The sequence below is a fragment of the Ursus arctos genome, unplaced genomic scaffold (genome assembly GCF_023065955.2).
Source record: "Ursus arctos isolate Adak ecotype North America unplaced genomic scaffold, UrsArc2.0 scaffold_23, whole genome shotgun sequence".
NCBI lineage: Eukaryota > Metazoa > Chordata > Mammalia > Carnivora > Ursidae > Ursus > Ursus arctos.
The window spans coordinates 2,298,302-2,324,161 of record NW_026622908.1 but is presented as its reverse complement, the minus strand read 5'-3'; the positions used below and the strand labels follow the sequence as shown (position 1 = coordinate 2,324,161).

At 51.0% G+C, this 25,860-nt stretch overlaps 1 protein-coding gene across 2 annotated transcripts in view; it reads left to right on the top strand.

Moving 5' to 3' along the window:
* GALNT18 (polypeptide N-acetylgalactosaminyltransferase 18) overlaps positions 1-1,054 on the top strand; it is a 336,223-nt gene extending 335,169 nt beyond the window's left edge. For both annotated transcript variants that reach the window (XM_026486788.4, XM_026486787.4), the window contains one exon: positions 639-1,054. In XM_026486788.4, coding sequence (XP_026342573.1) covers positions 639-785 — 147 coding nt within the window. In that variant the 3' untranslated portion in view covers positions 786-1,054. The remainder of the gene's footprint in view (positions 1-638) is intronic.
* Positions 1,055-25,860: the final 24,806 nt, after the last annotated feature.

The following is a 25,860-nucleotide window of genomic DNA, read 5'->3' as shown; positions in this document are numbered from 1 at the left end:
CATCTCCTCTCACCTCTGTGGGTCACGATACCCAGCATTTACCGATCATCGGTTATGTACCGGGCTTTTTGCTGGATGTGGAGGGCACAGAAATTGATAAGACCTAGGACTCTTAGTGTAGAGGGGGGATAGACAAGGAAACAAGTAATTCTGCCACCAGGCAATAGTGCCGAGCTGGAGAAATCACGAGGTGAGGAGCACCTAGCCGGCTGGGTGGACTGGAGGAGAGGAGATGGAGGTAGGGGTGAGGTGGGAGGGGGAAGGCTGGAGGAGATGGAGCAGGTGCTGAGCCTTGAAACAGGCCTGGCTTGGCCTGCCGTGGAAGCCTGCAGAAGGACCCCAACACAGGACACAGCTTGCTCAGTCTCAGGAACCCCGATGTAATGCAAGTAGGTTTAGACAACCACAAGACTGCGTGAAAGTTGTGGGAGCTGAGGGAGGAGACCGACCCATCAGAGGAGGGGAGCCTGGGGCTGCATGGGAACGCTGCCCCCCACACCTCCTGGAGCCTCTCTTGTTCCCGGGCATCGGGCCACACTGATCATTCTAGCCCCCAGCCGCGTCTGGGGCCAAGGTCCCCCAGATCTCCCCGCGTTGCCTGTCTGTGCTCTGACGGCGCTCTCCGCCCCGGCTCCTAGGGAGGCCCCATCCAGAACCGCAAGTCCAAGCGCTGCCTGGAGCTGCAGGAGAACAGCGACTCGGAGTTCGGCTTCCAGCTGGTGCTGCAGCGGTGCTCGGGCCAGCACTGGAGTATCACCAACGTCCTGAGGAGCCTGGCGTCCTGACCCCGCCGGGAGCCGCCCCCGCCCGTCCCTTTGCTACTGTGTAGCACTGCTGCCTGCTGTCCGTGTGGGGTGGTTCGGAGTCTAGGGGAACCAGGTTAGTGGGAACCCCCCAAAAGAGCTTTTTATTTCCTCTGCGATTTTCATGGAGTTTATAGAAAGGTGCCGAGTGGTGGGTGATGGTATAATATCATAGACTATTTTGCAACTGTAAATAGGGGACAAATGGAAAATATTTATAACTGACAATAAAACACTATTGATTAAGAAAAGGGTTTTTGCGGTCACTTGGGGCTCAGGGCAGACGCCCGCCTGGTTCCTCCAAACTTGCGGTTCATGTCCCTGTTTGCTCTTCCTGTTCCTCATCCTCGAGAAAGGAGGCTTGAAGGCCCCGCCAACAGTGGGAGCTGGTGCACACCGCCAGCCTACTCCGTTCGGCCCAGGGTGGCAAGAAGGGCACCACGACCTTCCAGGTTCCATCGGCCTCTACCACAGCGCATGCGTCCTCTGGAGACGGCAGCGTTGCTCGCTGGCCACTGGACCATCAGCTGCGGGGCTGCAGGCTGTGCTGGCCTCCGCTGAGGTCACCTCCCTCACCTCCCAAAGCGGCTCTCTGCTCATGCCCCCAGCAATGACCTGGCCTACAGACGCCCCCAGCCAGTGGCTCCTTCCATGAATCACGGTGTATTTGTTTCCTCGGGCTGTCACGGCAAAGGGACGCAGACTGGGTGACTTCGACAACAGAAATTCATCGTGTCCTGGTTCTGGTCCGGAGTCCCACAGCAAGGCGGGGGCGGAGCTGGGTCCTTCGAGTGCCGTGAGAGAGCGTCTGGGTGAGGTCACGCTTCTAGCTTCTGGGAGCCTCATACGTTCCCAAGCCACAGGTGACCGTGTGCCTCCTGTGTCTTCATGTCTTCTTCCCTCCGTGTGTCTGCCTCACGGTCCACATGTCCTGTTCTTATAAGGACACCAGTTACACTGGATTAGGGCCCACCGTTGTGACCTCATGTTAACTGGATTCCCTCTGGAAAGACTGTTTCCGAATCAGGTCACATTCTGAGGCACTGAGCAGTGCCGACTTCTGATCTTTTGGGGGGACACAATTGAACCCACAACATGTGGCCTATTCAGCTATGGCTGCAAGTCCCCCTCTGGGCCCAGCCTCAGGAGACCAGTGACCCTTAGAGCCTCTTGCAGCCTCTTACCCCATCCTCTGTGCCTCCACTAGCTTCCCAGTCCCAAGAGGCCTTCCTCAGGTTGGGGGCTCCTGTGTTTAGTTTGAAGGACACCCCCAGCACCACCTCCAATCCCCTAGCTCATAGCAGAGCAGCAGTGAGTGACAGGCTGTAAGACTCAGGGGAGGAAATGCTTCCCGGACAGAGTTCAGCCCTGCTCACCCCCTCAAGCTTTCTAGGACCTCTTTCCAGGGGCCTGCAGCCCCAACCCCTGCCTGTTTGGGATAATAATCTATAGCTGAACACTGAGTGTACACAGAGACACCTCTTAGGCCTGTGGGACCCCCAGGGGACAGGGGCCTCCTGTCTTGGCCACCCAGCACCCCAAGAACCCCGTCTAGCACAGGCTTCACCCTGGAGGGGCCACGGGGCCTCCTCAGGCCACCACCATAGCCTCCCCTTCAGGCTTACATTTAACTCCCACCACAGAACTTAGGGTCCCCCCATCCCCGGGAGGTGGACACGGGAAGCAGGACTCTCAAGAGGGAATTATAGGCACTGCCTTTGCCACACTCAGGAAGCAGGGGCTCCCATATCGCTTCCCCCCTGCTGACTCCTCCACCTCATTCAAACGCCTCCCCGCACGGCAACGCACCGTGCTTCTGAAGTCACCACCTACCAGGGGTCCCCGCGTCTGGTCCCCGGCTCTCAAGCCCCACCTGCCTGACTCCTGAATCAGAAACAGCCAGGGTTTTAACAAGTGGTCTCAGTGATTCTGACTGCCTGCCGAAGGCTGAGAGCCCTGCTCGGCACCAGCCTGGACCAGGTCCCACGTACCCTCCTTCCCACACTCCCCCAGGCCTCCTGCCACGCACGAGAAGGCCCAAGAGCATGGACCGTGCGTCAGACAGCCCGTTACTGGCTGGACCATGTCAGCGCCTACGTAACCTCTCCCTGTCTCTGTGTCCTCTCCTTAAAAACTAGGAATATCTTTTATGGGGTGGTTGTGAAAATGCAATGAGTAAATGGACGTAAAGCAAGTGGAACGATGACAGGGACAGGAAGTGCTATAAGGTCTTAGCTGTTAATATCTTACGCACTGGCGTCCTGACACCCAGGAGCTCTCATTGAGATCCACACCTGTGTACCTGTCTACACCCACACCTGGCCATGCCTGTCCACCCAACTTGTCAACACCTACCCTGTCTATGTCACCTGCCTAGAGGCCCTTGTCCTCATACTCGTCGCTACCTAAACCCACACTTTCCCAAACTCCACACATCCTCGTCCTCCTATCAAAGGCACCCTGCCCTCAACCACTCCCAACATCTGCACTCTCAGAAGCAAACCCCAAAATAGTGCTCTCCCCTTTGAGCTAACCTGGAGGCAGTTAAAATGGGGGGAGAGAGGGCAGCTCCTTCTTCAGACACCAACTCACCATCTCCCTGAGCCCAGACGCCCAGGCCCTGGTGGGAGAATTGGCCCTGAGAGGCTCCCTGAGGGCCCTGGCCTCCTAAGAGTGGGGACCACATGGCCAGTCCAGGCTCAGTTACATCCTAGAGGGATAAGGGCGAGTCCTCCAAGCCCGCACATCTCCAAAGCAGAGGGGCTGGGTGAGTGTGGGCCAGAGGTAGGAGGGGAGAGCATAGAGGAAGGAGGCCAAGGGCACTCAGCCACATCCAGCCTTCCGCCACCCCAGCCTCGGCCGGCTGCCTCTCCCCGTTGTTGCTTCAAGCTAATTAGCAGCTGGCTGGGGGCTCTCTGAACACCCTGGAGTGAGGTCATTATTTTTCTTAGTGATTTGCACATTAAACTACTTTGTCTCCTGTTTCCACCGCCTTCCCTGATACCAGAAAGGGCTCATTTAGCCCGTGACTCAGACCCCCTGGACAGCCAGCCCTGTGGCGTGGCGGCCCACAGCCTGGGTCCACAGCTCGGCCACAGCTCGGCCCCAGCCCTCACCTGTGGGTGCCCATGGGCCCATCCACTCTGAGTAGTGAAGGGAGAAGATGGGCACCTCACTCCCCACTGGAAGACGGACACGATTGTTTGCAGAGATGATGGCAGAAGCCATCAGTAACCTGGCCATATCCTGGCTGGCCGTGCAGGACACCTGCCAGCAGTCACAGACCTACAGCCCCGGCTGCTTCCTGGGTCTCTCTGCATCGGTCCTTCCCTGGTCATAGGCACATGCTCGAGCCTGTGCCTTTGGGCGTCAGGAACGAGCCTGGTCAATGAGAGATGGGCCTCCTCACGCTTCAGAGTCACAAATGTGAGGCCTGATCCCCCCCCATGGGGGACCCCTTGAGACGGAGCCCCAATGGTCCACTTTAACGTGCTCTGTACCAGCGTTCCTCCCTCCCTGTCTCATCCCCTCACTCGCTCTGCGCATGTCCCAGTCACCTCCCACATGCCAATCTCTAGGTCGGCTGCAGGAGAAGCTGCTCACGGCCACCCCTGCATAATTGTCCCATGCCCATGACACAGTGCCACCCAGACACCAGTGATACCCAAACCCACATCTCTACCCTGACCTCTCCTCTGAGCTCCGGGCCCCGTCTCCAGCTGCTGACGGGCCCTGGGCTTCTGAGGGTGTCCCTCAGACAAAGCCGATGGGACATGCAGAGAGCGACCCATCATTCCTCTCCCCAGGCCCACTCCAGTAACCACACCACCCTCTAACAGGTGCTCACGCCAGAGACCTCCCTTCGTCCCTAACACCCCCACTCCTCACCCCCCATAGCTTGTCAGTACATCATTCTGCAGCTGTCCCAGCCTCCCATCTCCGCCGTCTCATCAGCCCTCCACATTGCTATAGTCGGGGTGGTCTTTCTAAAATGCAACAGGATCAGTTTTTCTTCTGGCCTAAAACTGTCTCCTGGGTCTCACAAAGATGGTAGATGAGTAACTCAGGCACCAGCCTGTCTTTCCTCCTTCAGTGAGTCCAGAAGCTGGGTGTCGGAAGCATCCAGATCAGGGGCCCTAAACCCCGGGGTGGGCTGTGGGTGCGACAGGGCCTGGCTTCCTGGCTGTCATATGCTCTGGACACCTGTAGCCCCAACCCCATCCTAAGGGATGTTGGAGTCCTGTGCCTTCTTTCCTTTTTTTCAAGAAGTTTTGCTTGGGGGAGGGGGAGTATCAGTTTTCCAGAGTTTCTATAACATAGCACCACACCCTGGGGGGCCCAAACAACGGAAATGGGTTGTCTCTCCATTCTGGAGTCGAGAAGTCCAAGATCAAGGTGTTAGCAGAGTTGGTCCTCTGACGGCTGTGAGGGCGGGTTGTGTCCAGGCCTCTCTCCCTGGCTTACAAATCGCCATCTTCTCCCTGTGCCTTCTACTGCCTTCCCTCTGTGTGTGTCTCCGTTTCCAATTTCTTCCTCTTGTAGGAACACCTGTCATTTGGGATTAGGGTCCATCCTAATGACCTCATTGTAATCTCATTACTTCCGTAAAGACCCTGTCTCCAAATAAGGTCCCATTCTGAGGGGACATCCAGGACTTCAACATATGGATTTGGGGGAAACACAACTCAAGCCTACAGAGGAGCAGAAGAGGGGTGGTGAAGGGCAGACCCCAGGCTCCAGGAGGCTGCATATACTCACACCCGCCTTGCCTGGCAAGCCCTGCCGTTGTCCTGGTCTCCACAGGGAAAGGAGTGGGCACTGAGCAGGTGACAGGGAATTTGTGCACATGGACCGGAGATGTTCATCACTGCCCTCTGTGTCCGCACCCCTTTTGAGGAAGACTGTCCCAGCCCCAGCCATGACCCCGTTTGTACCATGACCATGCTCTCTCCCTCCACAGGTATTCAAGCTGACCCGAGGGCAGGGGTCCCTAGGCTGGCCAGTAATCACTGACTTAACACAGAAAGAGGAACTGGGTCAATCAAATTCTGCCCGCAAATTTGCACGACGACACATGGAAAGAGTCAAACAGTTAGTGAAGAAGGCCAGGAGCCACAGCCATAGTAAGATGTGCCATGGGGACAATCAGGGCCCCAGGAGGACCAACCATGCCACAGCCTGGTGCACGCCGAGGTCACAAGGAGGGAGCCACAGCGGAGCCAAGCAGAGAAAGAGGCTGACGAGCAGGGGCAGCTGACACCCCCTCCCCCGCCGTGAGGAAGGGCAGCATGTGGCCGTGACACAGACAGAGACCACAGACAGCCGCAGAGCTGCCTGACTCCCTCCCCACCCCAGACTCTGCCCATACATCTGCCCGGCCTTCCCGTCCTGGCCTTGGCTGAGTGGGTCCCTGCTCCGTACAACAAACAAGTCTGAGCCGAGCGGGACCTAAAGACTTCAGACACCAGAACCTATGCACGCCCAGGCCCTCCCCGTGTGTGAGCACACACACAGTCCCTGCTACTGTTGTGCACACGTGTGACAGAGGGCCATGCATCAGTATGCTCCATGAGGACACAGGCCCGGCTGACACCGCCACTCCCACGCACATGCGTGTGCACACACGTGCAGTAGTCGCACAGATACGGACACACACACACACACACACACACGGACCCCAAAGAGAAAAGCCATTTCTGCCCACTCCCTGGAGACCGTTTTTATAAGCCTCAGGCTGCTGACCTTTAATATCATTCAACATGGTCCTCTTGAAGCAGAGGCGATCCAAGTTCTTTTGTTCTCATAGAAGAATTCTTTCTCATGCCAGGTGAGAGATCCGAGGGAGTTCTGCGGCAAGATGGAGAAACTCTCTGGCCTTCAAAGTCCATGTTTGTTTGCTTTCTTCATGATCACAGCAGTCTAAATAAAGCCCAGGACAGCAAACCCAGACAAAGCCCCCCCAAATATTTCTTCCCTCCGCCATGCTCCTTCAGCACCAACGAGGAGGGAGGGGAATGCGGTCAACACCTCAGCCCACGACCAGCTCCTGACCCCACAAGGCCCTCAGGGCCTGCTGCCCGGGCCGCGCGGGCCTCAGTGCATCTCCGTCCACCCACAGACAGGAACGGTGTCCTTCCTTGGTGTCTGGCTAACGTGATTAGCCAGAAAGGGCCTGGGGAGGCGTTAGTCCTCATAGGGGTGAGTTTTCAAACTGCACAGTGTAGCCACACCTGGGAGCCAGACTTTAAAGACTGTCGCCACATAACAGCTGTCTCTGTTCAAGCTCCCTTCTGCGGCTCCCAGGGGAGGGGGACCCACCCATGGTCTCCCCAGGGGAGAACTTGTGATCACAGCTGGCTTCACGGGAGTGTGGCCTGGGACCTCGAGCTCAGAGCCCCCACCCCAGCTTAGTGGGTGTCTTGAAGTTCTTAATAATTTCTGAACAAGGGGCCCCATATTTTTATTTTGTACCGGGCCCAGCAAATTATACAGCAGATCCTGCCTGTGACACAGCGTTTTTTTTTTTAGGAAACACCCAGAATCTAGCCCATGACACAGAACCTTTTCCCAGGAGGAGCTGCTCCTGGTGAGAGAAGCAAAGGAGCCCAGAGGTCTAGATCCTGTGTCCCTCTCTGCCCCTCCCCACCCCGCCCGGTTGGGGCCACTGCCACCCTCATAGCAGCCCTGAGGGGGCGCTGTGCTCCCTTCGCGCTCCAAAGTGTGGCCCGCAGCTCCCACATCTGGGCTCCTTGGTGAGACTCCCCAGGATTTCTGAGAGGGACTGAACTGGTTGCTAAAGGGGGCTCTGACGAAACGATCCCCAAACTAAGAAGCGGCATGCGAGTTCTTTCCCCACAATACTTTCTGCTCCCCTAAGATGTTGCACTCACACTTCTCCGCAGGCCTGGTCCATCTTCAGCTCCTGATGCTGGAAATGCCCCTGGCACAAGCTGCCCCTTCCCCTGCTAGGACACAAAGGACCCTTCTGTACTCAGTGTACAAGTCAGGACCTTGGCAGAGACAGATGGTGGCCGCCCTCGGGGGTTCACTGAAGAGCCTTTAAGGAGAGTGACAGCCGCCCTTCAGAGCTGTGGGCAGGGCCGGGGGCGGCACCCAAAGCCAGCCTAAGGGAAGCTGTTCCTACTTCCACGGCTAAAGGGACAAAGAGCAGCGTGCTTCCCAAGCTCAGGACGCTGCGGCCTGGACGAGGGCTGCCTGGCAGGGTCGGTGGCCGCCGCAGGAGGAACCCCCACTGTAGGGCCCATGGCCCAGCAGGGAGGGAGCCCTTGGAAGGCAGGGCAGGGCTTGGGGGAAAGACCTCTACTTCCCCTCCCCCCGCTGTAAGATATTCTACCAGAGCCTTGCATTGGCCAAACCCACTGGAGGCAGAGGGCGGAGGAGCCAACGAAGCAGTCCACACAGCAGGCCAGAGAAGAGCCGAGAATGCGAACAGCCAGCACACCCATGGCTCAGCCTCACCGGGGTCTAGATGCCCCTGCCTACGGCCCCTCCCGTCTCCCCAGCTCACACCCTGCTCCCCTTCTCTGAATGCCCCCTGCGCTGCAACTGACCACACCCCGTACTCCCCCACTTCCCCACTCCTGCACTGATGTGGGAGAGAAGGGAGAGAGGTCTCCCCACGACAGCTCAAGTCCCTCAAGGATGTCGTCAGCCTTGCCTCCCCCTGTCCGGTTCCTCTGGGGTCATCAAAATTCAGGCCTGCTTCAACAGCCTCAGCACCCCGTGACCGGCATGTGGGAGCTAGAGTTGGCCTCATGCCCTAGAAGAGCCTAGATGGGACTTGACCTTGTAGCCCTGGCCTAGCCTATGGATGCCATCCATCCGAGGGCCTGTGTTTGGTCATGGCTTCCTGGAGTGACGTGTTGGGAAAGATTCTGGCTCTGGCTTCCACGGGCCAGGGTACCAGAGTGGGTGAGCGGGTGAGAGGCCAAGCGTGCGTGTGTGCTCCATATTTGGCCTTTCCCCCCTCCACTGGGCTACTCCAGAAGGCTGGCTCCCAGCGGGGGCTCAGGCTCTCCATGGGCCTCAGCCCCCTGGATTGGTGCTCTGGAGCCCCTCACTGGCTGGGGTGCTGCTGCCAAGAGAACACCTACTCGTCCGCGCTCTGCTCCACAAACCCAAACCCCTGCTCGCGGCTGTCGCCTGCCCAAACCACGGGGACCCTCCAGCTGCGCTGTGGCACTGGCCTTTGCTGTAGCTGTGCTTTCCTCAGCCCTTCCCTCTTGGGGCTCTGGCCCCCTCCCCCTCCCTGCCAGGGAAGGGGCCTAAAGTTCAGCATGTCTGCTCACCTCCACCATGCCCGGACCGGGCCAGGACCGTGCCCGGACCATGCCCGGTGTCTGGGGGAGAGTCACAGGCCGGGAAGTCCCTAAAAATGGTCATTGCAGCAAGTATTTGATCACTTCTATGGCCAGGCACTGAGGCAGTACTTTCCATTTATTTCTCACTGAATACTCGTTATAATCTTATCAAGCAGTGCTATTATGATCACCCCCATTTTACAGTTAAGAAAATTGAGGCACTTGGGACACATGGGTGGCTCGGTCGGTGAAGCATCTGCCTTCGGCTCAGGTCGTGATCTCGGGGTCCTGGGATTGAGTCCCGCATCAGGTTCCCTGCTCCGTGGGAAGTCTGCTTCTCCCTCTGCCTGCCACTCCCCTGCTTGTGCTCACTCTCTCTCTCTTTCTGACAAATAAATAAACAAAATCTGAAAGAAGAAAGAAAGAAAAGAAAGAAAGAAAGAAAGAAAGAAAGGAAGGAAGGAAGGAAGGAAGGAAGGAAGGAAGGAAGAAAGAAGACGAAAGAGACAGAGACACTGAGGCACAGAAAAGTCAAATCATTCTATAAGGACATATAACCAGTAAGAGACAGAGGTCAGATTTGAACCCAAGGAGGCTGACTGCAGAGCCTGACCTCTTAGCCTCTACCGTCCTATTCTGCCTCCCCTGGAGGCCCTGGGAACCTCGCAGTAACCTCATGCTCCCAGCTGCCAGTGACGCCAGAGCGCCCCAGCCTGAGGGGCAAATACAAGTAACATCTGGAAGAGCACCAAACCTGCCCCGGGCCCCTGCTAGTGCTTTGCCAACTCACTTAAACTCCTGGTACCCTACAAGTTATTCCATTACCAGCATCATTTATAGACGAAGAAATCAAGGCATAGAGGTGAACTCGCTTGCCCAAGGTCATACAGCCAGGAAGTGGCAGTAGCCGGTATTTGAATTCGGGCCCCCTGCTGCCCGTCCGCGGCCATAGCCATTGTGCCACACTGCCTTCCGGCCGCTGGGCCGCCTTCCTGTGACATACGATCCACAGGACATGCCCCCGGGAGCCAGCCTCACTGGGCTGCACACGCTGCCAGGGCTGTGCGCACCGCCCCTGTTTCAATTCCCTGGTGAGCCTGACCTTCTGAACATGACCACAGCGAGAGTGTGATTAATGAGCCAATTATTTCTGTGGAAGACATCGTGCAAAATAAATAGCCCATTTCCCTTCAATTTAATAAAATAAAATAAAAACTGTTTTAATAAATAAATAGCGCTCCATGCTCTGGTTTTGTTTATTGCTGCTCATACCTGAAAGTTTGTGATGAATCTTCGTGTTGTTCATTTCCAAAATTAATCAGATCTGCCCGATGACTTTGAAATATAGGACTGCATTTGTCCTTCGATGTTAACAGCAAGACAGGCAGGCGGGGCTGCAGGGAAAGGCAGGCCTGGGGGAAGGGCGAGCAGAGGGCAGGATGCTCAGAGCTCTGGACCCATGGCCATGGAGGCCCAAGTGCCCACACATGAGAACCGCGGTCAGGGAGGCTGACTGTAGCTCCATGATTGAGGGTTCAAGGAAAACCACCAGAGGCACAAGGGCATAGGAGGGGAAGAAAGTTCTCTTTCCTCTACTTTAAACTGGGGCAGACTGGCCAAACTGGGGACGCTGAATAAGAACAGCGTGTCCAAACCTCACCGAGTGGGCCAAACTCAAAAAGGCCTTTTCCCCCCTTCCAGGGCAGATGAGGGATTGCAGAGTCACGTACTCAGCTGGCTGTCCTTCGTAGATCCCTGGGTGCAGGCACCGGGCAAAGGGCAGAGGCCAGGTGTCTCCTGCAGGGCACTCACCAGCGGAAGAGAGGTCTTAGGGAGGGTGGGAGACACCAGGGTTTAATGGGCTCAGAAGTAAAAGCAAGTCAACAATGGGATGTTTATGATGTGCGTTTATAGCCTACATTTCCATGTTAAGTCTATCTTATCAAGACTCACAATAGTCCAGGAGGGAATATTAGGTACCCCTTCTACAGAGGAGGAAAGGAAGAGGTTCAGAGAGGATCAATACCTTGCCCAACATCTCAGAACTATTAAGAGAAAGTGAAATAGTTCTGATTCCTATCTAGGTCTTCAGACTGCAAGACCAGTGTTGTTATTATTTCTCACGTAGATGCGTGTGTGTGTGTGTCTGTGTGTGTGTGTGTGTGTGTGTGTGTAGCCTGCTTGAGACAAAGAATGCCATGGAGAAGAGGTGACAATTATAATCTGGGCTTCGCTGGGTGAATAGGAGTTTTCTGAGGAAAAGGCAGGCAAAAGAAATGTCAGCAAGAAAGAAGAGTTAGGCCTGACTTAGAGTAATGGTGTGGGAAAGGGGAGGAGAGAAAAGGAATGATCAAGCCTGGTGAATGACTGAATATGAAGAGTAAGAGAGAGAAGGGAGTAAAACTAAAACATGGTCACTGCCCTTCATCTGTATCTCTCCGGAGTGAAGGGATCTGTCTCACATCTGCCCTCAGGTCTTCCCTTGGCTCTCACCTCCCTGACCTCCCCGACTTAGCCCATTCCTCCAAAGAAAGGTGGAATAGGCAGGCTGACTTCCCATGACTCTCCACGCCTCCCCTGCCCAAGACTGTCAGGGGGACCAGATGTCTCTCCCGGCTGGAGCAAAGGGGAATCACTGATATAGGAACAGGCCACGTTTTCCACTTATGCATGCTTTATGAAACTTCCTTGTAATCAGAGGGAAACACACCAACATTAAAGCTCGGCCCTCATAGGGTCTCTCCCTGTGGACAAAGCTCAGCTCAGAGCCTTGGCCTCCAGGCCTCAGGTCTGCATCCTGGGAGGGCATCCCCTTCTTCAGTCTGTGCCAAGAGACATGGCATGGAGTCCCCATCCGAAAGTCTAATATTTAAAAGACGATCACCCCCTCCACCCTGACTGTTACTGAAGCCCCCTCACCTGCCTCCCTCCCTAACCCCCCCACCGTTTCTCAGCATGTGATCCAACCCCTGCACCTACCCCTGCCCCAACCTGATCCCCAGGTGTTTGTAAAATGCAGGTCTGGGACTTCCCGGCTCAGATCTCCCTGCTCAGGGTCACCCAGCTAGTGCTCACTAGTCCATCGGGGGTCAGCTTAAAATCCGTCTCCTCTGAAAGTGGTCCCGAGCCTCCAGACCAAGCTAGCGCCCCTCTGCCCTGCACTGGGATTGGCCTCCTGCTTGTCCACACGCTGTGCCTGACCGTGGGCTCTGTGACAGCAGCAACCTCGCTTCCTCCATCAGTGTGCCCAGTATCAGATCAAAGGAAGAAAGGAAGGGAGGCAGAAAGGGAGAGAATGGAGGGAATGTGTTTGGCTGCTGCCTTTCCAGTGGGTGATGATGGAGACCAATTCTGCCTCCCACAGGCTCAGTATCTGAGTTTCAGGGCAACCCTGAGCTGCGGCCTTAACGCCCAGACATGGAACCAAGTCGGTGTAAAGGGGACCATCCTCCTCAGACTCTTGATGAGCAATCCAGTCCCACTGGGGCTGCAGCCCTGCTAGGCCTGGGTCTGGACGTCCTGTTGGCCTCGCCGGGACCCTCCTCCTTGGGACAGTGCCCTGGCTGTAACACAATCCCTCTCGGAGACTCCACGCACATTTGACCCATCCTGAAGCCTTGGGACTCCCACCTTTGTAAATAAAAGACCAGCATCCGCTCTGTGTGTGTGTGTGTGTGTGTGTGTGTGTGCGTGTGTGTGCCCCCACGTGTGTGAGTGTGCATACAAGGGCAGACATGACATGTGTTCGTGAGTGTGGGATGGTATCCTTGGCTGTGTGCGTGAGCCCATGTGCAGAAGGGTGCTATTCATGTCCGTAAGTGGTGCTTGGGCATGTGTTGTGGCCTGAGGCCGCATGTCTGTGAATATATACGTATCTGTGTGCATGTATGTGTAGCCATGTGTGTGTGTGTGTACGTGTATGGAACATGTATGTATACACACGGTAGTTCTTGGGACGTTGGTGTGACAGGGCCTGTTTTCATTCCCATTTGGACAGCTCTTTGGACGTTCTCCGCAGAACTCTTGAAGCCGTCTGTCTGCCAGTACTGTCCCTCCTCCTAGGCTACGAGAACCTGGCGGGTAACGACATTACTTGATTTTGTCGTAGCCTTAGCTCCCAGCACAGTGCCTGGCATCAACCCACGTACTCACCCATCCCTCCGTTCCACACACGCAGATCAATCGTCTGCTGGGTGCTCTATGCAGGGGGATACGACAGGGAATAAAAAGCAACACAGTCACTGCCCTCACAGACCTTGCAATCTGGTGGAAAAGACAAATATTAATCAAGTAATTAAACAAATCATGTAAGACTGCAACTGTATCAAGAAGGAGACACACAGAATTCTGACGGAAGATAAACAGCAGCTTAACCTAGTCGGGGAAATAAGACAGACGCTAAAGACACATTGGAGATGTGACACATCTTGTGAAGGATTAACTGGAGGATGGAGGCATGGCCTTCCACCCTGGGGGAGCAGACCATGGAGAGGCAGGTGGGAGGGCCTGTGAGGAAGCTCAGGCCGGGGGAGCTGAAAGAGCAAAGGGGTAGCAGGTGAGGGTCGAAGGGAGGAGCCACCCTACCCGGCAGGGTTGTGAGCTTGGTTAAGCAGTGAGGAAGCCACTGAAGAGTTGCAGCGGGTGACATGACCAGAGTTGTGGTGGGCTGCCAAGCGGAGTTGACTGGAGGAAGGGAAGCCCTTCCATGGGGAGATCAAGTAGGAGGTGGGGTGATGGTAGCTTGAACTGGGGTCATGACTGGAAAGACAGGGAGGAGAATAAATTCCAGAGACGCATAGCAGGTGAAGTAGACCGATCACAGCAGTGGGGTGAATATGGAGCATGAGGAAGAGAGAAGTTGAGGGTGGAAAGATTCACTGGGATGGAGAACACCTTAAGAGAACCAGTTTTAGAAGCAAGATCCTGAACTCAGTCTCAAACCTACTGAGTTTGAAAACCCTTCAAGCTTTCCAGAAGAAAACGTCAGAAGATCTGACGATCTGAGAGTAGGCGAAGCGGGTGCGGTGTGTGCACACGGCAGGGGAGTAATAATGTGTCCTAAATTGATGTTCCCAGCTTCTCTCTCCTCTACCGTATCTTTTCATCAAGAGATAATGATGGTTCTTAGAAAATTTAGAAATAGACATGACTCACCTTGGATAGAGGCTTTGGAATGAGAAGGCTCTATAAACCCACGCCATTACCAACTGCCAGATAGACAGAATTTTACAGCTCACACGGGGCTCTAACTCATATGAGCTTCACTGTAAGCTGGGATTATTACCTCCATTTGAGGTTACATGGTTTGTCCTGAGAAATCATGTATTGGATCCAGTGTAAACTACTCTCTCATTATCATCTGTCTTCTGAAAGACTTGGAACTGCGAAACGCTTCCGTATGAGACATGTGAATCCAACCCACCTCACATATATCTGTGAGCACAAATTGAAAAGGCAAGGAGGGTGCTACAAAGACACGTAAGGAAAAGTCCTTACCCTTGAGGACATCGTAGTCCAGGGAACAAGAGTCCCAGCTGATTATAATATACGAGACAAAGTTGAGAATGCTACATAACCTCCTTTCAAGTAAACCTTCTCTGATCATAAAAAATAGCAGATGCCTAGTGTAAGCAAACACATAATACGTAACATAAAAAGGAGAGGAGAAAATATCCAAGATCCACGTGGAGGTAACCATGTCACTATTTTGTTTGTTTCATTTTGGTCTGTGCTTGTACTGGACTTCTCAGTGACATAAGTCGATAAATTGCCTCTTATGTATAAGCCGGTTTTAACTGAAGTTTCTGTAATTTGTAATCAAAAGGATCTCAACTAACAAGGTTATTTTGAGGGTTGAATCAATTAGAGTATACAAAACGCTTCACACAGTATCTGCAACATAGTGACTACGGATCGTCCCTGGCTTACAATGGATTTTTCAACTTCACGATGGTGCAAAAGCAAAGTCCAGTCAGTAGAAACCATGTTTGGAATTTGGAATTCTGATCTTTTCCCGAACTAGCTGTATGCAGTATGACCCTCTCCCGTGACGCTGGGCAGTGGCAGGCCACCGAGGCTCCCAGTCACCCATGGCTCCCAGCCAGCCACGGCTCTCAGTCACCCACGGCTCCCAGCCAGCCACGGCTCCCAACCAGCCACGGCTCTCGGTCACCCACGGCTCTCAGCCAGCCACGGCTCCCAGTCACCCACGGCTCCCAGCCAGTCACGGCTCCCAGTCATCCACGGCTCCCAGCCAGCCACGGCCTCCAGTCAGCCACGCCATCACGAGGGTCAGCAACCAATGCACTCACAGCCGTTCTGATTTTCATGGTACAGTATTCAGTACATTGCATGAGAGAGTCCACACTTTATTATAAAGCAGGCTTCGTGTGAGATGATTTGGCCTAACGGGAGGCTAGTGTCGGTGTTTGAGCACGTTTAAGAAAGGCTATCTAAGGGGAGCCTGGGTGGCACAGCGCTTAAGCGTCTGCCTTTGGCTCAGGCCATGATCCCGGCGTTATGGGATCGAGCCCCACATCAGGCTCCTCCGCTATGAGCCTGCTTCTTCCTCTCCCACTCCCCCTGCTTGTGTTCCCTCTCTCGCTGGCTCTCTCTCTCTCTGTCGAATAAATAAATAAAATCTTTAAAAAAAAAAACAAAAAAGAAAGGCTATCTAAGCTATAATGTTCAGTAGGTTAGGGGCAGTAAATGCATTTTCATCATACGGTGGATTTTTGAGGACAGAACCCCACCTCAAATTGAAGAAGACCTGTACTCAATAACATTAGCTGCTACTAATCTTTTTTTTTTAAAAGATTCTATTTATTGAAGATGGCGGAGGAGTAGGAGACACCGTTTTCAGCCGGTCCTCCGAGTCGAGCTGGATAGGTACCAGACCAGCCTAAACAACCACGGAACAAGCCTGAGACGCAGGAAGACGCATCTGGATCTCTACAAATGAACATCTCCAGCGCTGAGTATTGAGGTACGAAGCGGGGAGCCATGAAACTGTGCACAGATATCGGAAGATAAACGGAAGGGGGAGGGAGCCGCCGCGTTCGGGCGCCGGGAAGCGGTAGCCACTTGCACGGGAGAGCGGGCGGGGCTCACGGTCGGCACCCGCAAAACAGCAGACTGAGACCATGAGCCGGGTGCGCGCGCCACCAGGCATCTCGCGGAACCCCGGAATCCTGGTGCGCTCACTGGATCCAGACTGAGACCGGGAGATCCGGGAGCGCGCGCGGGGTGGCTGGCGGCTGGCGGCGTTAGAAACACAAAGGACAGAGACGCCGGCCCTGGAAGTGAGGGCTGGGACGCCAGGTGTGGGGCGCACATCCCGGGACGCTGCAGGGTTGAGCAGCACCAACAGAAACAGAGTTAAAGTGGCCAGAACATTAGTAGAGAATGGGCCGCAATCCTTCTGTTCCGTGACAGAGGCTGAAATTTGGCCGCTGCTGCTCTGACTCTCAGAAGAGGCACAGCAAACCGCCAGGGAAAGCCGCCAGAGAACAAAAGCCTGGAAATACCGGCTCAGGGAGTGCCCATCCCCATCCCCCCTCGCAGGGGACACGGAGACTCTACCCAAACATGGCTGCCTGAGTATCGGCGCGGCAGGCCCCTCCCCCAGAACACAGAAGGCAGGCTGAAAAATCAAGAAGCCCACAACCCGAGGCGCCTGGGTGGCGCAGTCATTGAGCGCCTGCCTTCGGCTTAGGGCGTGATCCTGGCGTTCCGGAAAGGAGTCCCTCATCGGGCTCCTCCGCTGGGAGCCTGCTTCTTCCTCTCCCACTCCCCTGCTTCTGTTCCCTCTCTCGCTGGTTGGCTGCCACATAAATAAATAAAATCTTTAAAGAAGAAGCCCACATCCCTAAGATCCCTATAAAACAAGGGGCACGGCCTGGGACCCAGTCAATAATTTGGGCTCTGGAAACCCCGCAACCTCTCTTCATCAGAATGACAAGAAGGAGAAGCCCCCCCCAGCAAAGAAAAGACAGTGAGACTGTGGCCTCTGCCACAGAAATAATGGATATGGATGTAACCAAATTATCAGAAATGGAATTCAGAGTAACGATGGTCAAAATGATGAGTAGAATTGAAAAAAGTATAAACGAAAAGGTTACTGAGAATATAGAATCCCTAAGGACAGAAATGAGAGCGAATCTGACAGAAATTAAAAATTCTATGAGCCAAATGCAGGCAAAACTAGAGGCTCTGACAGCCAGGGTCGCAGAAGCAGAGGAACGGGTTAGTGAATTGGAGGATGGGTTAATAGAGGAAAAAATGAAAATAGAAGATGATCTTAAAAAAATCCACGCCCACGAACGTAGGTTACGGGAGATTACTGACTCAATGAAACGATCCAATGTTAGAATCATCGGCATCCCCGAGGGGGTGGAGAAAAACAGAGGTCTAGAAGAGATATTTGAACAAATTGTAGCTGAAAACTTCCCTAATCTAGCAAGGGAAACAAACATTCGTGTCCAAGAGGCAGAGAGGACCCCTCCCAAGCTCAACCACGACAAACCTACGCCACGTCACGTCATAGTGCAATTCGCAAATATTAGATGCAAGGATACAGTATTGAAAGCGGCCAGGGCAAAGAAATTTCTCACGTACCAAGGCAAAAGCATCAGAATTACGTCAGACCTGTCTACACAGACCTGGAATGAGAGAAAGGGTTGGGGGAGCATATTTAAAGCTCTTTCAGAGAAAAACATGCAGCCAAGGATCCTTTATCCAGCAAGGCTGTCATTCAGAATTGATGGAGAAATAAAGACACATCAGAATCGCCAGTCACTAACCAATTTTGTAACTACGAAACCAGCCCTACAGGAGATATTACGGGGGGTTCTATAAAAGTAAAAAGGCCCCAAGAGTGATACAGAACAGAAAGTCACAGCCAATACAAACAAAGACTTTACTGGCAACATGGCAACATTAAAATCATATCTATCAGTAATCAGTCTTAATGTAAATGGTTTGAACCATCCCATAAAACGCCACAGGGTTGCAGATTGGATAAAAAGAAATGACCCATCCATTTGCTGTCTACAAGAGACTCATTTCAAACCCAAAGATGCATTCAGACTGAGAATAAGGGGATGGAGTACTATCTTTCACGCAAATGGTCCTCAAAAGAAAGCTGGGGTAGCAATTCTCATATCAGATAAATTGGATTTTAAACTACAGACTATAGTTAGAGACGCAGAAGGGCACTATATTATTCTTAAGGGAAGTATTCAACAAGTGGATATGACAATTATAAATATATATGCCCCCAACAGGGGAGCAGCAAGATACACAAGCCAACTCTTATCCAGAATAAAGAGACATATAAATGAAAATACATTAATAGTAGGAGACCTCAACACTCCACTATCAGAAATAGACAGAACACCCTGGCAAAAACTAAGCAAAGAATCAAAGGCTTTGAATGCCATACTCGACGAGTTGGACCTCATAGATATATATAGAACACTACACCCCAGAACCAAAGAATACTCATTCTATTCTAATGCCCGTGGAACATTCTCAAGAATAGACCATGTTCTGGGACACAAAACAGGTCTCAACCGATACCAAAAGATTGAAATTATCCCCTGCATATTCTCAGACCACAACGCTCTGAAATTGGAACTCAACCACAAGGAAAAATTTGGAAGAAACTCAAACACTTGGAGACTAAGAACCATCCTGCTCAGGAATGACTCGATAAACCAGGAAATCAAAAATCAAATTAAACAATTTATGGAGACCAATGAGAATGAAAATACAACAGTCCAAAACCTATGGGATACTGCAAAGGCAGTCCTAAGGGGGAAATACATAGCCATCCAAGCCTCACTCAAAAGAATAGAAAAATCTAAAATGCAGTTTTTATATTCTCACCTCAAGAAGCTGGAACAGCAACAGAGGGACAGGCCTAATCCACGCACGAGGTGGCAGTTGACCAAAATTAGAGCTGAAATCAATCAAGCAGAAACCAGAAGTACAGTAGAGCAGATCAACAGGACTAGAAGCTGGTTCTTTGAGAGAATCAATAAAATTGACAGACCACTGGCAAGACTTATCCAAAAGAAAAGAGAAAGGACCCAGATTATTAAAATTATGAATGAAAAAGGAGAGGTCACGACGAGCACCATTGAAATTGGAAGGATTATTAGAAATTTTTATCAACAGCTATATGCCAATAAACTAAGCAATCTGGAAGAGATGGAATCCTTCCTGGAAACCTATAAACTACCAAGATTGAAACCGGAAGAAATTGATTCCTTAAACAGGCCAATTAATTATGAAGAAATAGAGTCAGTGATAAACAACCTTCCAAATAACAAAACTCCAGGCCCGGACGGTTTTCCTGGGGAATTCTACCAAACATTCAAAGAAGAAATAATACCTATTCTCCTAAAGCTATTTCAAAAAATAGAAACAGAAGGAAAGCTACCAAACTCATTCTATGAGGCCAATATTACCTTGATCCCCAAACCAGGCAAAGACCCCCTCAAAAAGGAGAATTACAGACCGATTTCCCTAATGAATACGGACGCCAAAATCCTCAACAAGATACTTGCTAATAGAATCCAACAGTTCATTAAAAGGATTATCCATCACGATCAAGTGGGATTCATACCTGGGATGCAAGCGTGGTTCAATATTCGCAAATCAATCAGCGTGATACATCATATCAACAAGAAAAGACTCAGGAACCATATGATCCTCTCAATCGATGCCGAAAAAGCATTTGACAAAATACAGCATCCTTTCCTGATTAAAACCCTTCAGAGTGTAGGAATAGAAGGTACATTTCTCAATCTCATAAAAGCCATCTATGAAAAGCCTACTGCAAATATTATTCTCAATGGAGAAAAGCTGGAAGCCTTTTCCTTAGGATCAGGAACTCGACAAGGATGCCCACTCTCGCCACTATTATTCAACATAGTACTGGAAGTCCTTGCAACAGCAATCAGACGACAAAAAGGGATCAAAGGTATTCAAATTGGCAAAGAAGAAGTCAAAATGTCTCTCTTTGCAGATGACATGATACTCTATATGGAAAACCCAAAAGAAGCCACTCCCAAATTATTAGAAGTTATAGAGCAATTCAGTAACGTGGCAGGATACAAAATAAATGCTCAGAAATCAGTTGCATTTCTATACACGAATAACGAGACCGAAGAAAGAGAAATTAGGGAATCCATCCCATTTACAATAGCACCAAAAACCATACGTTACCTTGGAATTAACTTAACCAGAGACGTAAAGGACCTATATTCTAGAAACTATAAATCACTCTTGAAAGACATTGAGGAAGACATAAAAAGATGGAAAGATATTCCATGCTCATGGATCGGAAGAATTAACATAGTTAAAATGTCCATGCTACCCAGAGCAATCTACACTTTCAATGCTATCCCGATCAAAATACCAAGGACATTTTTCAAAGAACTGGAACAAACAGTCCTTAAATTTGTATGGAAACAGAAAAGGCCCCGAATCTCCAAGGAACTGTTGAAAAGGAAAAACAAAGCTGGGGGCATCACAATGCCGGATTTCGAGCTGTACTACAAAGCTGTGATCACAAAGACAGCATGGTACTGGCACAAAAACAGACACATAGACCAATGGAACAGAATAGAGAGCCCAGAAATGGACCCTCGGCTCTTTGGGCAACTAATATTTGATAAAGCAGGAAAAAACATCCGGTGGGAAAAAGACAGTCTCTTCAATAAATGGTGCTGGGAAAATTGGACAGCTACATGCAAAAGAATGAAACTTGACCACTATCTCACACCATACACAAAAATAAACTCCAAATGGATGAAAGACCTCAATGTGAGACAGGAATCTATCAAAATTCTAGAGGAGAACATAGGCAACAACCTCTACGACATCGGCCAAAGCAACCTTTTTCATGACACATCCCCAAAGGCAAGAGAAACAAAAGATAAAATGAATTTATGGGACTTCATCAAGATTAAAAGTTTCTGCACAGCCAAGGAAACAGTCAGAAAAACTAAGAGGCAGCCCACGGAATGGGAGAATATATTTGCAAATGACACTACAGATAAAGGACTGGTATCCAAGATCTACAAAGAACTTCTCAAACTCAATACACGAGAAACAAATAAACAAATCAAAAAATGGGCAGAAGATATGAACAGACACTTTTCCAATGAAGACATACAAATGGCTAACAGACACATGAAAAAATGTTCAAAATCATTAGCCATCAAGGAAATTCAAATCAAAACCACACTGAGATACCACCTTACGCCAGTTAGAATGGCAAAAATAGACAAGGCAAGAAACAACATTTGTTGGAGAGGATGTGGAGAAAGGGGATCCCTCCTACATTGTTGGTGGGAATGCAAGTTGGTACAGCCACTCTGGAAAACAGTGTGGAGGTCCCTTAAAAAGTTAAAAATTGAGCTACCCTATGATCCAGCCATTGCACTACTGGGTATTTACCCCAAAAGATACGACGTAGTGAAGAGAAGGGCCATATGCACCCCAATGTTCATAGCAGCAATGTCCACAATAGCTAAATCGTGGAAGGAGCCGAGATGCCCTTCTACAGATGACTGGATTAAGAAGTTGTGGTCCATATATACAATGGAATATTACTCAGCTATCAGAAAGAACGAGTTCTCAACATTTGCTACAACATGGACGGCACTGGAGGAGATAATGCTAAGTGAAATAAGTCAAGCAGAGAAAGACAACTATCATATGATTTCTCTCATCTATGGAACATAAGAACTAGGATGATCGGTAGGGGAAGAAAGGGATAAAGAAAGGGGGGGTAATCAGAAGGGGGAATGAAACATGAGAGACTATGGACTGTGAGAAACAAACTGAGGACTTCAGAGGGGAGGGGAGTGGGGGAATGGGATAGACCGGTGATGGGTAGTAAGGAGGGCACGTATTGCATGGTGCACTGGGTGTTATACACAACTAATGAATCATCGAGCCTTACATCGGAAACCGGGGATGTACTGTATGGTGACTAACATAATATAATAAAAAATCATTAAAAAAAAAAAAGATTCTATTTATTTATTTGATAGAGAGCGAGCTTGCACACAGGAGTGGGAGTGGGGGGGGAAGGATAGCAAAGGCAGAGGGAGAAGCAGACACCCCACTGAGCAAGAAACAGCATACGGGGCTCAATCCCAGGACGCTGGCATCGTGCCCTGAGCCGAAGGTAGACGCTTGACCGACTGAGCCACCCAGGCGTCCAGCTGCTATGATTCTTATTCTCCGTGTTCCATCTGTAGGATCGGTGGGGCCAGGCACACAGAAGGCTGCTTACATGAAACTCTGAAGAGCTTCCTGGAAAAAAACGAATCCTAACGGAACAGGAATCCATGCACAGAAGATTTAGTAAGAAAAGCTTAGTCAGCAGGACAAGGGACAATTTGGAGGACAGCCCGGTGTTTGCTCGTCGGAACCGTCTCCTGGTTCTGCCCCACCGTGAGGCCAGGAACATGCTCTGCGGAGGGCGGGGGAGAAGGAACCGGGAAGGCTAGAAGGAAAGCAGGAACCTCTCTGTAGGCTGGCCGCTAACACGGCTCCGCCCCGGAGCGAGGGAGAGGTGGTCGCTGCAGCCACCGAGCACGGGAACCCTTGTTACTCCGAGTCATCCCATGCCAAAAGGTCACTGAGGGCTGCTTTGCTGCAAGGGGCCCAACAGCCCAAATACCCAAGCTTGGTCTCTTTAAAACATTGTTTCTAAGCATTCGATACAAGCAGGCTCTGGGGGAGAAAATAAAATAGAGGGCCTGCCTCAGGAGTTAATCATCTAAAGAAAACAAGTAGGTATGTATGTATGTATTTATTACCCATCAAACTACACCAATAGCATCTGTGACTTGCTGCTACGAAGCTAATGGATCTTCGTAAAGTTTCCACCATAATTTTGAGCTCGTATGCCCCATCTGTTACGCTACTGAGTTAACCAGTATCACTGTGACATGCTGAGAATTGCCATTTGAGGAAGAACTAAACATATTTGAGCTGACACTTTGATAATTTTTTATCTTCCGTGCTGGTCTACATGGGAGCAAAGGCTGTAACGAAGCCAGCTGAAATGCTAGAAGACTGTGTTGGAGATGTTCTTACTGACTCCTGCTTTCCAGCTGAGCAAGCGCTTGCCGCGTCCGTCCCTGAGACCTGGCTCCAGCTCTTCTTGGAGGAGGCGAAGGAAAGAGACATGAGCTCTGGCTTATCTGAATCAGCTTTTACTAATTCTCCTCAATTCTCTCTGGTCTCCTCAATTCTCTCCTGAACCACCAGCAAGGGCATTCAGGTCTCAGCTCTTGTTGATTTTCGCACCTCCAAATGTTCCTCTATGAAAAGCCAAACTTCATCCCTTAATTCCCTTAATTCCATGAATAAACCCCTTGTTTCAACCCTGAGTCTGAACTGTTACATTTCAGACCATTGACAGCTCTGAGTGTAACTGAATTTTCTTGCATTCCATTTTCAGTGTGGGCAGGAGTTAAGAGTATGGAACAAAGACATTATAAGAGAAACAGTATATACAACTAGATGACAATACTTTTGATGCTCTGTTGTTAGTGGCATACGTATTAAAGATTGTCATACCTTCTTAGAGAATTGACATCTTTATTATTGATGTATTATGTATATTATTATTATGTATTACTATGTATTTGTCCCTGGTAAATTTCCTTGGTCTGAAGTCAGCTCTGTCTGAAATTAATACATCTACTCCCGCTTTCTTTCAGTTAGTGTTCACCTGGTATATCTTTCTCTGTTCATTTACTTTTTTTTTTTATGATTTTTTATTATATTATGTTAGTCACCATACAGTACATCCCTGGTTTCCGATGTAAGGCTCGATGATTCATTAGTTGTGTATAACACCCAGTGCACCATGCAATACGTGCCCTCCTTACTACCCATCACCAGTCTATCCCATTCCCACACCCCCCTCCCCTCTGAAGCCCTCAGTTTGTTTCTCAGAGTCCATAGTCTCTCATGTTCATTCCCCCTTCTGATTACCCCCCCTTTCTTTATCCCTTTCTTCCCCTACCGATCATCCTACTTCTTATGTTCCATAGATGAGAGAAATCATATGATAGTTGTCTTTCTCTGCTTGACTTATTTCCCTTAGCATTATCTCCTCCAGTGCCATCCATGTTGTAGCAGATGTTGAGAACTCGTTCTTTCTGATAGCTGAGTAATATTCCATTGTATATATGGACCACAACTTCTTAATCCAGTCATCTGTTGAAGGGCATCTCGGCTCCTTCCATGATTTAGCTATTGTGGACATTGCTGCTATGTTCATTTACTTTTAATCCATAGGTCTTTCTATTTGAAGCATCACTGCAGCATGTCCGTGCACGTCTCCTCTTGCGACCTCATGAAGCCTGACTCAATCAGGCTCCCCATCCCTGCAGGTGCCTTGCCTCAAACAGATGTCCAAGGTCCCTGGGAGGTCAGCCTGCATTTCAGAGCATCCCAGCGCCTCTGCCCTTTGCGGTTCCTCACGAAGTGTGGCTTGAGGAACCTTGGAGGCAGCTGTCCTAGGTTCTAGATAGGACCCTGAAGTTCTGGACTCTTTCCATCTGCCCCCTCAGCACACCAGCTGCTTCAGGCTCCACCTGCCACGCCCCCAGCCCACGGCCACACGTGAGATGACATTACCAGCAGGTGCAGACAGGGCCTGCCAGGTGCGCAGCCAGCTCCACTTGGGGGAGGCCCTGCCAGACTGGGGGTTTCTCATCTATCATCGTGGCGGGATTGATGGCGCATCTTCAAACCGCAGCTCCTCTAAATGAAGAGATGGCCGTTTAGCTGCAATACACAAACCCAATTTGGGAACCCAAATGACATGGCTCCAGTCTCATTGGCAGGAATTATGGCACTTGAATCAGGCACAATCTGCAGAATAAGTGAAATTGTCGACACAGAGAAATGTGTTTGGAAACATGATGTGATCTATGGTTAAAGCCTATGGATTCTGCAGCCACCTCAAAAATATTCTACTTCCAGAGCAATTGCTTCACTAACTAGCTGTCTCTTGAATGGACCATATGTCTTTTTCATTACTCTGTCAGCCCTGCCTCCATTGGCAGCAGTTCCCAGCTGCTGGGCCTGCGATTCCCCAGCCAAAGGCCCAAACCCGCCCAGGTCCTGGGGCCATGATTCACAGAGGTCCTTGAGGCCCATGGCATGTGCACATCGTGGTCCCTGATGCACAGTCCCACCCCAGCGATTCTGAGTGGGTCTCGCCTTATTGGCAGCGCTGTGCCCTGAGACCCACCAGCTCCCTGCCATGTGGACTCCTGGGCACGGGCACCCCTTGCCTGGATTTCCCATCATGGCGCTACACTGGGACTCATTCATTGGTTGATGCATTCATCCATGTATCCAATAAATCATTACAGAGCATCTGCTAATGTCGCCCAGTTTCCTGTGCCCTAGAGACACGGTGGGAAACAAGGGGACCTAACTCGTCCTCTCAGCCGTGCTAGGCTAGGACAGCCACATAAGGCCCGACACAAGGCAAGCCTGGTGTTCCCAGTTTCTTCATTTGGGGTAAGGAAACAAAGGCCTGTGGGCATGACAGCCTTCAGCCACCATCAAGGGAAGCCGCGACCACCAGGAGCTCAATCCGAAGCTGGGTCTCCTGTCCTTTGTGCCCACAGCCACCCATATGTCCCTGGTGTGAAACTGATCACACTAGAGGGCTCCCCTTATGAAAT